Raw genomic sequence first — 16,778 nt, 5'->3', positions numbered from 1 at the left:
TTTTCCATCCGCGTCGAGAAAGCAGACGGCAAGGACCTGTTTACCGTCGTCCTCTTTGCCGGACAGATTTACCATCGGTGGCAGACGGCAAAGACTTTTGTCGTCCGCCTTTGGTGCCTTTGCCATCTGCCATGGCGGATGGTAAATAAGCTGACTCCTGTAGTGTACCATCCATATTGCACTTGTATCACCATCTGTTCACCGAACTAGTGCACCTATACAATTTACCATTGTATTGGGTGTGTTGGGGACACAAGAGACTCTTTGTATTTGGTTGCAGAGTTGTTTGAGAGAGACCATCTTCATCCTACGCCTCCCATGGATTGATAAACCTTAAGTCATCCACTTGAGGGAAATTTTCTACTGTCCTACAAAACACTGCGCTTGGAGGCCCAACACGAGTCTACAAGAAGAATGTTGTGTAGTAGACATCAAAAACCACAGCACCACCACCAACCAAGTGCTCCATCACTAGATTTTGCTCCATGCCATCATTGTATACGTTTTTCACTGGGAGGCAAGAACATGAAGCAAGTAGAGGAGTCGGATCCCCTCGATGGCGCCTCCAACAAGGAAAATCACACCCCAAGAGCATCATTCGCCATCCGCCCAGACCGAAGCCGAGCATGACCTTCATCGGGGAACCGAGCACCTATGCCGAGGATGATGTCTCCAACACACGACCACCACCAGACCGGAGTAGCAGACGCCACTTGCTGCACCACACCGAACTAGCCGGAGCACCGCCGGTGGTGCAGTCCCAGAGCAACCCGAAGGCCTGCCTAGACCACGCAACCGCAGACCACAATCCCGGGCTGGAGCCACGTTGCACCACTAGCAACCAGTCGTCGGCAGAACCGCCTCCAAGCCCCCGGCCGCCAGGGCACCAGATCTTGCCGTCAGCGGCCCGCCTGATCTGGCCGCACCAAGCCAGGGGCCGCCCGCCGGGGGGGGGGGGGACCCGTGTCCTCCTGCCGCATCCCCTGCATGCCGCTTGGGCTGCGCCCAGCCACTCCACCGCACAACCAAGAGCACGTGCACGAGCTGCGGGACGGGCGAGCGGACAGCCGTGTCCATCTCGCCGTCGCGGGCACGTACGAACGGATCTGGGGCGCGCAAATCTCCTCGACGCGCCAAGCCGCGTCCACCTCGCCACACCTCCAGCGCCTCGCCGCCGCCTTCCTTGGGACCGGCCTGGACTTCGCCGGTGGGGGCACTCTAGCGGCGGCGAGACGGGTGGGAGGGAGGGGCGGCGCTAGGGTTTCTCCCCCGTGTCGCCAGAGCAAGGTGACGCGGGGTGGGGAAATGATGGACATTTCTGTGATTCCGCTAGAGTTGCTCTTACACTGAAAATGTAAAAGAAAAAGAAAAAGAAGAAAGTAATTTCTCCTTTTTCTCTGTTCCACTTTCTGGCGGTGTCATTATTATTTTTTATGTGGGAGAGTGAGTCTTTTAGCGCACTGGGGAGGGCACTTCGCTGGGCCTTCCAAGAAAGCGCACGGCAGGCAAGTCTTGGTCGCCTCATCTCCTTGCGTACATAATCATTAACTTCCAGATCAGTCGCCTTCACTGGATCTAGGGAACACACAGGCTCTTCTTCTGGCAATCAAAGGCTGCGTCGGCGCCGCCGTAGAAGCCGCCGTTGAGGAGGGACCGGGAGGGAGAAGCCGCCGTCGAGGAGGGGAGGGAGACCGGAGAGGTATGTATGCTTGTGCTACTGAAGCATGTTCTTGGAGTTTGGTTCGCGTGGGTGGGTGGGTGGGTGGGTGGTGTGAGCCTGAGATATGTCGGATCTACTCCTGTTATTAAATGACCCGATGCTTTAGCTAGTTATTTAGCTAGTTACTACAAAATTGGGACCAGGCTTGAGATGTCAGATCTAAGCAATTACTACTCAAAAAATAAAATTAGTACTAGATCTAAGCTAGGGGATGAACCTGGATGATTTCAACGTACTAGATCTAGCCTATTGGAGATTTGCAGCTGGTGTTCTGCAAATAATTTTTTTTCCCACAAAAAAAAAGATTTGCAGCTGGTGTGACACATATGCACGGCATGGCAGGGCGGGGCACACACCATTATCTCCTAGGTATAGTTCAATATATCTCCTTGTCTGGTCAATTCGAGCTTGCTGCAGTCATTTCTGAATAGACTCGATTCTCTCGTCAAGAGTTTTCTTTGAAAGTCTTACCTAAACTCTTTCGGTTTACTATTAGGTGTTGTATGTATATCACTGATACCTTGTTGACCTTACCTATTCTGACTTTATTTTTAATTCTCCCAAAAGAAAGGGAATGGGAAACTTCGACTGTAACACTATGACATCTTGAATAAAACTCCCTTTACTCCGAAAAAAAAAGAATCTTGTGTTAACTTATATGGAATACTCAGTTAGCTAGCTAGTTACTAAATTGTGATCATGTCGGTTATACTAGATCTAACCTATTGGTGGACGATATAGTGCGCCCTGCTCTGGTATGAGATTGTCATCCTTTCTTCTCTCTTTGGATAGTTATGACCTGCACTCTCTCCGTTTTTATTTAATCCGCGCATTAGCTTTTGTCAAAGTCAAGCTTTGTAAACTTTGATCAAATTTATAAACAAAAATATTAACATATACCATAACAAATCAATACCATTAGATTTATTATTGAATGTACTTTCACATCATATAGATTTGTTATAGTAAATGTTTGTACTTTTTTCTATAAATTTGGTTGAACTTTAGGAAGTTTGACTTCAGTCAACTCTAATATGTGGAGTACATAAAAGCAGAGGGAGTACTAGATTAACCTATTGGAGATTACAAATAATTTGCAGCAGCTGCTGCTGTGACACTGTGACCAAACGAGCGGTACTAGCACTCTTAATTTTTACGAGGAATATACGATGGTTGTTTGTCTAGGCCCCTTGACTGCAGGGGAGTATAGTTTGCTTGCCCATGATTATCTGTGAACATAAGTAACTCTACTTCCTTTTGTACATCTCATAGATGATGTACATACTACTAGAGCCGCTGGCCTCTACAAAATAACATTCCATATGTTTACAGGACGGCAGAAACCCGATTTATGAATACACAGTGGGTGCAGTATGCTAAATTGATTTTCTATCTGGGGCTTTTGCCAGAATGTTGGATCAATGTTTGATGCCTATTATGAATACGAAATAAAACATTAAATGTTAGTTGCCTTTGCCAAAGGTCTTTCTAGAATCACACCTCTAATTCTGAAGGTTTATCGACTAACTTGTTTCGTTGATTTTCTGATGGTACGGTGCTGTTTATCTATCACCTGGGTATAGTTTTTTGATATTTGCCATGTCAACGTGTATTAGGAGTTATATGTATATGGAGTGAAACCTTGTTGACCTTACCTATTGTGACTTTATTGTTAATTCTCCAAAAAAAACAAAGGGTAAGGAAACTTCAAATTAACTTAGCTTATATTGCCATGACCTCTAATGATATGTGTTTTTTAAGCTTGATATATTCTACTTAAACAACAGAGAATGTAATCATACAGAAAATATGTGCATCTCTGCATTTTCACTATGGTGTAACAGGCTTTTGCCACTGGGTTTTGCATGCATGTCCTTTTTTGTCATCACTGTCTCACTGGCATATGGGCGTAAACACTGAAAAGGGGCAATAAGGAGATGAAAAATGGCTTAGTGGCAAAAAGGAATACTTCCCTTAAGTAAAATGTACAGTATAGGTGTATGTGTTGTAGCCTTTTTTTTTGTTCTCACACCTTTCTGTAATGAACATTGAAACAATATTCAACTATATGGTTTATACGTGTGCTTACTAGTTCAGACATGATAAGTTTGCCGTTAATGACATGTAATTGCACAACTACAGCAGAAGGCATGTGAGATCAGCAGCGCCCACATCGTCATTGTTTATATTTTGGCCAGAGTTGGATCACCGGTATCTAGTCACTCACTGACCAGCCAGGACAAGAAGCATCTCTCCTCCAACAGGCCATCAAAGTAAATAAAGAAGGTAACCGCTTCTTCATGCCGTGTCTCGCCCACATACGTGTAGATGATTTCCTGTTTTCAATGTCATACTCGTTGAACCAAGCTTAATGTCGTCTATATAATTTCGGCAGTGCTCAATTATGGCCATGGCTTTGGCAATATTCAATGAGTATGCTGGGGTGCTTTCAAACGTCAATGCATGTCGTGAATTCTTCAGCTGGACGGCATCAGTCATAACGGCCACTCGTTCTTCACGGAACACCTCAGAGTTGCCATGCCAAGACAAGGCAGCTGCTCTACGACAGGCTGAAGAGGAAATTGAGCGGCTGGGGAATGCTATTTGGGAGCTAACGACATCAATGCCCAAGATGCTTGAGCTCATTGATCAGGTCGAGTTTCTAAGCCATAAGGAACATGTGGCTGCTCTCCTCCCGGGTATCAAGGCTGCAGTGTATGATGGAGAGGACCTGTTTGATGAGTTTGATTGTGATGCACTCAAGTTAAAGGTTGAACGCAGCAAGAATTTGTGTCCAGATCGATTGCATGACACCTGTTTGGAATTCTATGACACGGTCAAATCCAATGATCAGATCAGGAAAGTCAACAGAATTCATAAAAATCTAGAACATATCCATAAGCAGTGCAGGCATATGCGCTTGCACAAAGCACCACTGAAGTTTGATAAGTCAATTAGGCCAGAAACAACTTCCAACTTTAATGAGCCAAAAATGTTTGGCCGGGAAGAAGAACTGAAGAACTTGGTGGCAGCACTAGGAGTTGTTCGTGCACCAAAGAGAGCAAGGACTGAAATCGAAGAGAGAATGACAGAGCTGCCTGTGTTTTCAATTGTTGGCATGGGAGGTGTCGGAAAGACAACAATGGCCCAACAAATCTGCAAGCATACAGATGTGAATAAGCACTTTGGCCCCGAAAATATAATCTGGACATGCGTTTCATATGATTTTGACAGAAAAAGGTTAACAAGAGAGATTATAGAGTCCCTGGGTGGAGATGCATCATCTAATAATCTGAATGTTCTTATGGGTAAACTAGAAGGCCATGTCAAGTCCAAAAAGTTCTTACTTGTCCTTGATGACGTGTGGGACGATATCTTGAAGGATCATGGGGCGGAATGGAACAGTTTGTGTGCGTCTTTGAAATATGGTGCTGAAGGAAGCAGGATTTTGGTCACCACTAGATCTCGTGGGGTTGCTAAGCTAGTTGGGCCTATGAATAGTTATGAGTTAAAGGGCTTGCAAGATAAGGTATTTTGGGATTTCTTCAAAGCCTGTGCATTTGGATCCGTCAGCTCTTGCAACAACCGGGAGTCATTGGAGTGCATTGGTAAAGAGATTGTTCCAAAGTTGAAGGGCTCCCCATTGGCTGCCAGGACCATTGGACGCTTGTTGGCAGTGGATTTACCTACAGAACACTGGGAATATATAATGGAAAGTGAACTCTGGAAAATAGAACAAAAGGAGTTTGACATTCTGCCGGCCCTTCGACTGAGCTATATGTGCCTACCGCATAAATTGAAGAGATGCTTCTCAATCTGTGCAATATTCCCCAAGGATTACAAATTTAGGAGGGATTTTCTAGCTGATATCTGGATTGCACAAGGATATGTGGAGGGGCCCCAAGAAGCCTCTATGTGCTTTGATGCCCTTGCAAATCGTTCATTCTTTCAGAAAGCATCACCACATATTGACTTTTTTTTAGAAAAGCATCACCACATATTGATGAGTATGTAATTCATGATCTGATGCATGATATGGCACAACTAGTCTCAGCTGATGAGTGCTTCATTATAAAGCATGCTAGGGACCTAGATAATGTTCCTTCAAATGTCCGCCATCTGTCAATATTGACAAACGGAGAAGTTCGATGTTCTGAATTGAAGAGCATATGCAACAAGAAAAAATTGAGGACCCTGATATGTGATGAATCATTTAGCAGTGCAGAAGATTTTGAGCCCGTGATAAACTGTTGGTTCAAGGAACTGTTGAAAATCCGTGTACTGAGTATTAAACTTTCCAGCGTAGTACAGCTACCAGAGAGCATGGGCAACTCAAAGCATCTGCGTTACCTTCGTCTTCTTGGAAGTTCAACTTCCTGCACATTTCCTTCATCGGCTTGTCGTCTGCATCGTCTCAAAGTGGTAGAGGGTGGTAGTTGTTTGATTCAAAGGTTTCCCCCAGACTTCAGTGATGCCATCAGCTTACAGAAAATCAATTCAAAGGGTTTTGATTATAACAAGGACCACTCTGGGAAACTCTGCCTAAATTGGCCCGATTCGCAAATTCCTGAGACGGTGAAGATGATGGAAAACCAGATGGAAGTATTACCTCACTTGGATCTCCAACATTTGAGTGTAAATGGTTACGGAGGTGAATCTTGTCCTAGCTGGCTCCGGCCCAACCTGCTGCCAATGTTGCGCTCCCTTGAATTTCATAAGTGTGATAACTTGAAAAGCACATCATTCTTTGTCCCGTTGGAGGGATCAGTTGACAATACAGCATCTTCAGACAACCGTCTTGAAGAATTAGTCATAAAATCTTGTGGTCAAATCAATTGGCAAGGCTCGGTGGTCCTACCAACTTCTCTTAGAAGGCTAATACTTGATAGATCAGGCAATTTCATGGATCACTTTGTGAGGTGCTTCCTTGACCTCACCTCCCTCACTCATTTGTGCATAATTCGCTGCGAGTCTTGACATCTATACCCCTGCATGTGTGGAGAAGCAATCTTCCATCCCTGGAGGAACTATATATTGGTTATTGCGTCAACCTTACATCAATGATCTCTGGAGGAAGTAGTAGCACCAGCAGCAGCGATGTTAAAGGATTCTCATCCCTTGCCAAGATCCATATTGAGAGGTGCCCCAAATTATTGAGCATGGATGAATCTTGTCCTAGCTGGCTCCGGCCCAACCTGCTGCCAATGTTGCGCTCCCTTGAATTTCATAAGTGTGACAACTTGAAAAGCATATCATTCTTTGTCCCGTTGGATGGATCAGTTGATAGTACAGCACGTTCAGACAACCGTCTTGAAGAGTTAGTCATAAAAGCTTGTGCTCAAATCAATTGGCAAGGCTTGGTGGTCCTACCTACTTCTCTTAGAAGGCTAACCCTTGATAAATCAGGCAATTTTATGGATCACTTTGTGAGCTGCTTCCTTGACCTCACCTCCCTCACTCATTTGTGCATAATTCGCTGCGAGTCGTTGACATCTATTCCCCTGCATTTGTGGAGAAGCAATCTTCCATCCCTGGAGGAACTATATATTGATTCTTGCGACAATCTTACATCAATCGTCTCTGAAGCAAGTAGCAACAGCGATGTTAAAGGATTCTCATCCCTTGCCAAGATACGTATTGAGAGGTGCCCCAAATTACTCGGCATGGATGAATTGCTCAAGCGAGATTGTGTACCTGGCGTGAAGACCATTTGGGTTTTCTTTTGTGGAGAGTTGATGTCCCTCTGTGTTGATAGGCTCGAGGGGTTGGAAGATCTGCTAATTATAGGTTGTCATTTTAAGTTGGATTCGCGGAGGGTAATGATATTACCATCGTCTCTTAAGAATCTCCGTGTGGGGTGTTGTGAGGGCATAGAATGTATCAACCTCGCCAATAGCAACATGGCAAGTTCTGCACCGGTGCTGGAGGAACTCAGCATTACGTCCTGTCCAGGCCTCCAGTCCATTGGTGGTGCAGCAGCTGTTGATAAAATAAAGAAAGTGAATATAAGGTGGTGCCCCGAGCTCAACGAGATACAGCAGCCACTCTGCCGCTGGTATGTGCAACTCCATGCAATGATTGGCAGTTAAATTAATTACTGTATTTATTTATGCACATAAGTTGTTGTTTAGAATTTGAGTCTTCTTTGATTAGATAGCATGCATGTTAAATCTTGCTATGTAGCTCATGAAATAAATAAATAAATAGATTTAGACCTTTCAGTTCATTAACCTTTTTCATTTGTCTAGCCTTGTTGGCACTGCTGATGCTGAAAATTGGCACGAGAAGTATGGGGAAGAGGTTCGACCGGCATAGGGCACATAGGCAAGAAGATGCTGTTGGAGGAGTGTGAGGAAAGTAAATTAAGGGCCGCCCTTTGATGCTCCAGGAGGTTGCTATTAGCTTGTATCAATAATAGCAGCAGTACACAGTTGCTTGCTAGTATCTGTCAAGGTAGAGAAGAGAAACTGAACCTTGAGTGAGATGTTTGTGTGTGTCTCCTTCCTGTATTTCAAATTCCCCGCTGAAGCGTGTGTTTCGGTGGAAAAAATCCTATTTGTTGTTCCTAGCCAGCTTATTTACCATATTGTCACAAACCTGGCAACTTGTTACTGTAAAATAATTTGCGACTCAGAAGTCCAGAATTCCTTGTTATATTTACTTGTAATAGTATGTAGTGAATCAGACGCACGCACTCGTTCATCTTTTGCTAATTTCGTCATCATTGCTGAAATGCGATGGCAAACTAGTTTCGTCATCATCTTTTGCTTCACTTCATTTACTGTCATGGACATGGAGAGGTGACAGCGCTGCCTGGATGGAATTGCCATTGCCATGCATTACATAACAGATGACATTGATCTTGAGAAACATCCAAGCAACATATATTTACACAAACAACTGAATGTGTTTTGCCTGCGGCTGTTGTCCCTCACACGCGAGCAAAAACAGAGGAGTACGCACACTCGGGTTCCACCTGAAGTCCTGAACCAGAGAGGTTGGGAGATGTCATTAAGATAAGCTAAAACGGCAGCATGATAACACCATTATTTATGTGCATTTACACATGAACCACCATGCACGGTAACGAGATTAGCAACTTTACACGTCACCAATATTAAGTACTCCTTCCGTCGCGTTTTTTACACTACACTAGTGTTAAAAATGCTCTTATATTATGGGACGGAGGTAGTACTTTTGACAGCTAACTAATAAAGGATATAAAGTATACATCTGTTCAAGACAAAAACTGACAATAAAAAGAAACTTTTTTGGTAGGTCTAGTTAGTGATGCTAATTAATTAGAGTGTTTCTGTGTTTCATTTCTTGACATGTAGGGAGTATAATTGAAGGATAGGAGCACATCTATGCACTTCAATCAAGGAGCAAATTGCCCACATCTCTGCACTTGTCATTTCCAATACGTGTCACAGTTTACACACTGCACCATTCCAATGATTATACACACTGCTCAACACAAGAATCACCAAAGCATCTATCGGGCTACTGCTGCATTCATTAACCACACTTTACCACAGGATCATTACTAAAACTCTAAGCTCCCTGTGAAACAAGCCATGTGGTTGATCGAGGCTGTGATGGGCCCATGAGACCACCCTGTGGGGTAGTATATACTCCCTCCGGAAAGAAATATAAGAGCGTTTAGATCACTAAAGTAGTGATCTAAACGCTCTTATATTTCTTTACAGAGGGAGTACGTTATTTATTTTTCTTTTTTGACCTGGACAGTATGTACATTTTTTTTAGGGTAGGTATGTACATTATTTGATACTAGCTAGTTTGGGCTGCCTGCCTTACAACTTAAGCAAACTAGCCACGGTAAAAAAAAACTTCTAGAAATAAAGCTACAGTACAAAACCGCCACAATCTCAGTTCCCAGGTTTTTTTTCCTCACTAATATGTGAATCATGGAAATATATTTCCATCTAATACCTAATGCATGTAGATATGCTTTCTGATATAGTTTTTTGCGACGAAGATATGCTTCCTTTTTTTTGCGGGGTGAAAGAGAGTTTTATTCCATAAAAGCAGGGTTACAATCTTGAGCCAGCTGCTCCTCACAACACGGAGGACTCGAACTCAACCATACCGCAGTACAACACTCGGTACGGCTATAATGTGCCAAAAGATGAGCTACCCTGTTTTTATCTCTACTAATTTTCAGAGGAACAAACTCCCTATCAAACAGAAGTGCCTTAATCTCGGCATCTAAATGACCATAGACCGACCTAGATAAAGTGTCACCCAAAATAGTGGCTAGAGCACATGAGGAATCCGATTGGACAATCACTGGTTTATCCGAGTGCTTAATGGCCAGTGCCATTCCTTGCATGAGGGCATGAATCTCTTATTCCAGTGCATCATTGCAATTGAAGATGTACCTGTAAGCAGCAAAAATATTTTCAGTGGTACCCGCGCTTTCCTAATCACACTCCAGATTGGTCGATCACCCTCCGGCCTTGTGCTACTAGCGCCCCCTGCATGAACCACATCATGTGATTCGGTAGCAAGTTTATAGGCGGATTTGATTGTAAAAACTCCACGCGGCTCTGGAAACCAACCGATAAAATCCTGCCTATTTCTTGGAGATGTACAAATTTTCAGTATTTCTACTACGTCCATTGGCCAAAAATGCTCCTCGAGCCGGTCGACCAACCAAGCTCCGTTCATGTCCAGAAAATCAGAGACCCTATTAAACCGACAGTTCCTTTTGGGAGTTATAGGTCGAAAATCAAACCGCCGAGGAATCCAAGGGTCTCTCCAAGTTCTTACCAGTGTACCATCTCTGATTCTCCATATTATACCTTTTTTTACTAACTCCAAACCGTGAGCTATGCCCTTCCACACCGCTGAAGAGCTTCCTGTAAATACAGTATCAATGAGACTCCCATTAGGGAAATACTTTACCTTTAGCAGTCATGCACATAAGCTATCTGGTGATTCGATAAGTCCCCATGCTTGCTTTGCTAGTAGTGCCTGGTTGAAAGCACGCATGTCTCTGAAACCCATTCCACCTTTGCACTTTGTCAATCTCAGCTTGTCCCAACTTAACCAAGCCATCTTCTTCTTACCCTTCTGTACACCCCCACCAATATTGCCTCATTAATTTGGATACATGGAAATATGCTTCCTAATTATTATTTTACTTCCTTCCTTATGGGTGTGCTTGTGACTGCTTCTTTAAAAAAAATTATCCTTCTAATCTTTCCTATTGTGTATTCCTTCGTGAAAATTTCATTCCTAATCCGCGAATCGTGAATATGCTTCCTAATCTGTGAATCATTGATTTCGTGCTGATGCATAAAAATCATGGGCCCGAATTTGTTTGTTCATGAGATGGTGAGGGAAAAAATGGGCATATTATTCTCTTGATTTATTTTGTTCATGATCAAGGTGAAACACGTAAAGATTAAAATTTCCTTTTCTTAATGATTATGGTAGAAGCATAAAATCTTAGATAAGAAATGCTAACATGGTCATATTTTTAATAACAAAATTATGTTTTACTTATGTGAGAAACAAGAAGACCGAACAAAAAAGTGCATAATGGGGACTCCTAAACTAGAAGACTAAGGTTACGAGGGAAGCCAACAATGTTTCTCTATCAAGGGTGATGCTTAAACCCAAGGTCATTGCCCTTATTGAGAGGGCGGGGAAGGGTTTAACACTAGTTAAGGCTTAGCCCAAACAAGCAAAACCAAACCAAGTTAGTCAATTGTAACAGCCTATTGACGGAATAAAAATAAAAATCTTCAACACAAACCAACACAGTTAAGGCGCTCACTGGAATTTGGTTTTTTTTTTGCGGGACACTAGAATTTGGTTGGAGCTACCTTCTTCAGTTGGGGTTATTGCATCCCAATGAGGTATACATACCCTTTTCTTTTTACCGTACGTACGTGTTCGGACATTCTTTAATGACCCAAAAGCACTTGTGTATATCTAAAGTTGTTCCTTTTGTTTCATGGACGGGCAACAGTAAAAGAGAGAGCCTTCCCAGCTCAGTAGAAGGTAATGATGCGAAAAATGCGAATGGAGGCCTCGCCCACCAACATGCAAAAGCACCTATGCTTCGTACGTTGTTCTGACATGTACTCACATCATCGTGGCCCCTTGCGCATGGAGACCCGTACGTCCTTGTGCATGCATGCTGTGGAGGATGCTCCCTGCAGGAATTACTATGCAGGGCCAGTAAAACAGCGCCACGTGCACCCTTGTGGGCCTGCTCCAGTTAATTATATTTACTTTTTTTACAGGCTCAAAAATTATTCTTTGAGAGGCTTCGTTCTTCTTCCTCACCTCGCCTACGACAAAGAACGAGATTTATTTCTCCCCTCCCTCACTTATCTGATAGAGAAAGAAACATGGGCATGAGACTGGTTCGCAAGATAGCTCCTGCTAGGCCACAGGGCCGTCTACGGCCACTGGATGATGGTTTGGATGCCGGTGACCGGCGGGCGGCGGCAACCGAGAAATAATTAAGCGCACAGGAGCATGACAATGGCATTGCAGATCTTCTGCTCCTTGGCTTACTAGTAGTTGTCTTGATCAAGAGTTGGCTAGGTGTATTGCTACAGAAGGACTTCATAATGTCACTTAATCTGAAGAAGACAACTGCATCTCGCCGAAATCAACACGGCGGCGCTCCACCGGACTTGAAAAAGGACGACTTTCAATCTCTCAATTTAGAGTGCTTTGGCTCAATTCCTGCGACAGTGAAGCAGACTGGGAGACTGGAACGCCGACGGCATGGGCCAGGAGATAACGGTGGCAGCATACTAGGACATCAGACGTCGCGGCGACGGGCGCTTCGTAGTGGCGGATAAAAGAGCGGAACTGCGGGCGTCAATCAACCGCACAGCGGCACATCATCTTACTCGCTGCTTTTCGAAAAAGGATTGTGATCAACTAGTGGGGCCGGCGAGCACTCGTCTACCCTAGAAATACAATTTAATTAACTAGATCTGCTGGCCCACCAGGGTGCACGTGGCGCTGTTTTACTGGCCCTGCATAGTTATTCCTGCAGGGACCCTGCAGGTGAGCCTGAACAGTCGCAAGTACATGTCTGTTCCAATAGTCGCATCGTTTAGAAAAGGCACGACCATGGTTAGAGAGACACAGCGTATGGACAAAGCCAATATTCTAACTGCTAGACAAAATATTCTATGCTAATTGCCTAATTAGTCTAAATCTAAAGATATTTTATTCCTAACACTCCCCCTTGGACAACGCTGTCAGTAATCTTCATTGTTTTGAGTGCTGAAAAATCTTGCATTTTCTTGATTGTCTTTATCTTGTAACTTCGAGAATCCTTGATCTTATATTGTCTATGTTTTCCAAAAAATCCTGTGAAAAATATAAGGAAAACAAATAGAATTCGAATACTGTCAGGATAATTAATTATATCATTCAAACCTGTATGACAAAATCCGTTGGAAGAACTCATAAGGAAAAATATATATTTATCATCAGGGGATGATAATAAATAAGTTTTAGTTCTAGGAGTTTTCTCCCCCTGAGCTTTGCAAATTTCGTAGTCGTCTCATACCAATCCCATGAATACACTTTCGAAACGATGTTGCTGGTAAACACTTAGTGAACAAATCAGCAAGATTGTCACAAGATTTTATTTGCAAAATATTAACTTTTCCATCTTTCTGTAATTGATGATGAAAAATAGTTTTGGGGAGATATGTTTTGTGATATTACTTTTAATATATCCCATATGCATTTGGGTAACACATGCGGCATTATCTTCACAGATAATGGTAGGTAATTCTAATGATTCGATTCCACATGATGTCTGAATATGATTTATCACTCTGCGAAGCCATACACATTCTCGTGAGGCTTCAAATAATGCAATTATTTCAGAGTGATTAGTGGAAGTTGCTACCAATGCCTGTTTTGTTGACTTCCATGAAATAGCAGTTCCACCATGTAAAAATACAAATCCTGTTTGTTCCACCGCAAAGGCAATGTCTTGTCTAGTAGAGTTTGCAAGTTACATTAGTGCTCCTATGGCACTGAGGTATGGAAACTCAAGTCCCAATACCTCCTCGTTGCCATCCCTAGGTCTAAAAGGATCCTTATTCATATCAAGGGATCAGACGACCATAGGTGTTTTGGACGGATATGATTTATCCATGTTGAATTTTTCCAAAACTTTCTGAATATAAGAGGGCTGATAGACGAGTATTCCTGAGGGAATAAGTTCAAGTTATGGACTTGAATAATATTTGGTTTCACCCAACTTTCCGTCTTGATATGATTGCGAGCACCTTTCATATATGGTATATACTTTGAGGATGAAAATCACTGGTATATACATAGGTCATGTAGAATCCAGCGAGGGATTTTGTTAATAACTACATGTAATCAAGCAATCATTATGTGAGTAATCTTTTTAAAGAAGGAACTCTCGTAGTCGATTTTACGACACAATGTTTCGGCTATTTTTAGTCATGGAGTGACTTTTGATGTTTTATACAATATATGTTGCGATTTGTTCATAAGTTCAGACTTTCAAGCCTTTAATGGACTTATATATAGATGTCTGAATTGGGTGATCCATATGAGTATGTAATCACCGAGTCTATTAACTGCATGGATGGTTTATTTGTAACTACCAATAATATTAATATCGAAACGTAATTACACCTATACCAAGAGGGTACGTTACATCATAATTGATGCCAGGTCTCTGCACGAACCCTTTCACTAGTAGAAAACCACCCATTAGTCCCGGTTCGTAAGGGCCTTTAGTCCCGGTTCAGGAACTGGGACTAATGGGTCGTTACTAATACCTCCCCCCTTTAGTCCCGGTTCTAAAACGAACCGGGACAGATGTGCCTCCACGTGGCCCTGTGCGCCGAGCCCAGTCAGGGGGCCTTTGGTCCCGGTTGGTGGCTCCAATCGGGACCAAAAGGCATCCACGCGTCTGCATTCCAGTGGCTGGGGTTTTTGTTTTTTTTTGAAAGGAGGGGGGTTGGGGGTTTTGGGGGGTTAATTTAGGTGTTTCGTATATTGTGTCCTCTCTTATGTCCGTGCTTGGTCGACGCTACATAGTATATATACATAAGTGATCTAGAGAACCATTCAGTACAGAAGTTCGTCATGCATACCGAGAGAAGTGATCGATCGACCTCTCCTTCTCTGAGAGATTGGTCGAACAACAAGTTTTTTACTGGCTACATACATGTACAATCTATATAAGATCTCTTAATTACAAACCCCTAGCATTTGAAATCAACTTCCACATGGTATTCTCCGACTTTACTGATGAGGTGTTCAAGAAAGAATCCTGCCAATTTCTCTTGAATTGCTTTCATGCGATCTGGTTCTAGGAGTTCATCCCGCATCTGCCACGTCTAATTAATTTGAAGAAGGGGGTTAATTAATACATATATATGAATGAAACTCAACAGAAATGATGGTGTAATAAAATGAAATTGTGAATATTATTGCTTACGCATTTCATATTGTCTTCTAGAGTAGCCCCGCTTGTTTTTCAAAGTCGCGTTGTGGATGAACTCGCACACATAGTATCCACAGAAATTATTCCCTTCCTCCTGCCACAAGCACTTTACGAGAAATAGAGGTCAATCAAACTGATAATGAAGCATTATAAATGGCATTAATGAAAGTATAGCTATATAATCAACGGGAGATGCGCGCAACTAGCTAGCCAGTAGTACTTACTTTCGGGTATACATATCGCAGCTCCTTCGGCAGTCCCGGAGCTTGTGCGGTGAACTGTTTCCAAACCTTGCAAGACAAAGAAAATAATTATTATTACTTGAGATATCAGGAAATGAACAAAAAGTTGCCGATATGGTGCGATAATGATCGATTGAACTTACTTGCTGAGCATTTCAGTCATGTCCGCATAGGTGTTGGGATCTTTCCGTCTGGAGTCTAAGACCGTTACTAGTCCACGCTCAAGCTTAATCTCCAGAAGAATATAGTGGTACCTGCACACGTATGCATATAACTCATCAATTACATTAACCTCGCTCGAATAATAAGGGAAACCGACTATGCACACGACAGTAACACTCACGGGCCGTTGTAAGGAAAGAGTATGGTATCTTTCTTTTGATTTTTGATTAACGATTGTAGCAAGTTGTCCTCGGCCTCTTCGACGTTCTTTTCAACCAGAAATACATCTATGATATTTGTGTTAATGAACCCAATATTTGATCTTCTCATATTTGCCGATGAATTCTGGTGTCTCTTTTTTCTTGACAAACTGGTTCAGCTCTTTGCTCCACCTCCTCATTAGGCCTGCCATCTTCTTAAGAGCACAAGACTTGATTAATTGCTCTTTAACTGGCTTCTCCGGATCCTCCTCTGGTGGTAGGGTGAAATTTCCCTTCAGCTCAGTCCAAAGATCTTCTTTCTGCATATCATTGATATAAGACACCTCAGCGTCTTCATCCTTAGCAAGCTTATACCATTGCTGGATGCTGATCGGGATCCTATCCCTAACAAGAACCCCGCACTGAGCAGAAAATGCCTTCCTTGTCTGGATGGGTTCAATTGGTTCGCCGTCGGGCGCGATTTCTATGATCTCAAACTTTTCATCCGAGCTCAACTTTTTCTTCGGGCCTCGTCTCCTTACCGAAGTTGTGCTCGATCCGGAGGGCTAGAAATTATAAGGAAGAAAGACGACAATAATTAATATGTGTACATATACCAAAACAATGGATGCATTAATTAACTTGTCAGCACGGGCTTAACTAATATATATATACTTGGCCGGACTCGGTTCGGTGACCGGAGCAGTCAGCACGGTCTCCTTCGTCTTGTACCTCCATTGTGTCACCGGAGCCATCATGAACATAGTCCTCCTCTTGTACCGGCATTAATGGGTCGAAGCCATCATAAACATAGCCCTCTTCTTCATCCAGCTGACCATCGGTGTCGATGAGAAATGACGCAACATCATCACTTCCATTTGCGATTATGTCCCCCAACATCGCTTCTGTTTCTTCGTCTCGGGAGTGCTCCATAGTTTCTGCAAATATTTACAACA

The 16,778-nt window shown here is 43.0% G+C and overlaps 1 protein-coding gene across 1 annotated transcript; it reads left to right on the top strand.

The window, feature by feature from the left end:
• Positions 1-4,121: 4,121 nt before the first annotated feature.
• LOC123088658 (putative disease resistance protein RGA1) lies at positions 4,122-8,389 on the top strand. Its single transcript, XM_044510890.1, has 4 exons — positions 4,122-5,685; positions 5,718-6,515; positions 7,022-7,775; positions 7,969-8,389. The coding sequence occupies exons 1-4, from the start codon at positions 4,125-4,127 to the stop codon at positions 8,033-8,035; spliced, it is 3,180 nt and encodes a 1,059-aa protein (XP_044366825.1). The 5' UTR covers positions 4,122-4,124; the 3' UTR covers positions 8,036-8,389.
• The last annotated feature ends 8,389 nt before the right edge of the window (positions 8,390-16,778 follow it).

The sequence above is a fragment of the Triticum aestivum genome, chromosome 4A, assembly GCF_018294505.1.
Source record: "Triticum aestivum cultivar Chinese Spring chromosome 4A, IWGSC CS RefSeq v2.1, whole genome shotgun sequence".
Lineage (NCBI taxonomy): Eukaryota > Viridiplantae > Streptophyta > Magnoliopsida > Poales > Poaceae > Triticum > Triticum aestivum.
This window is presented reverse-complemented; position numbering and strand designations above follow the sequence as displayed.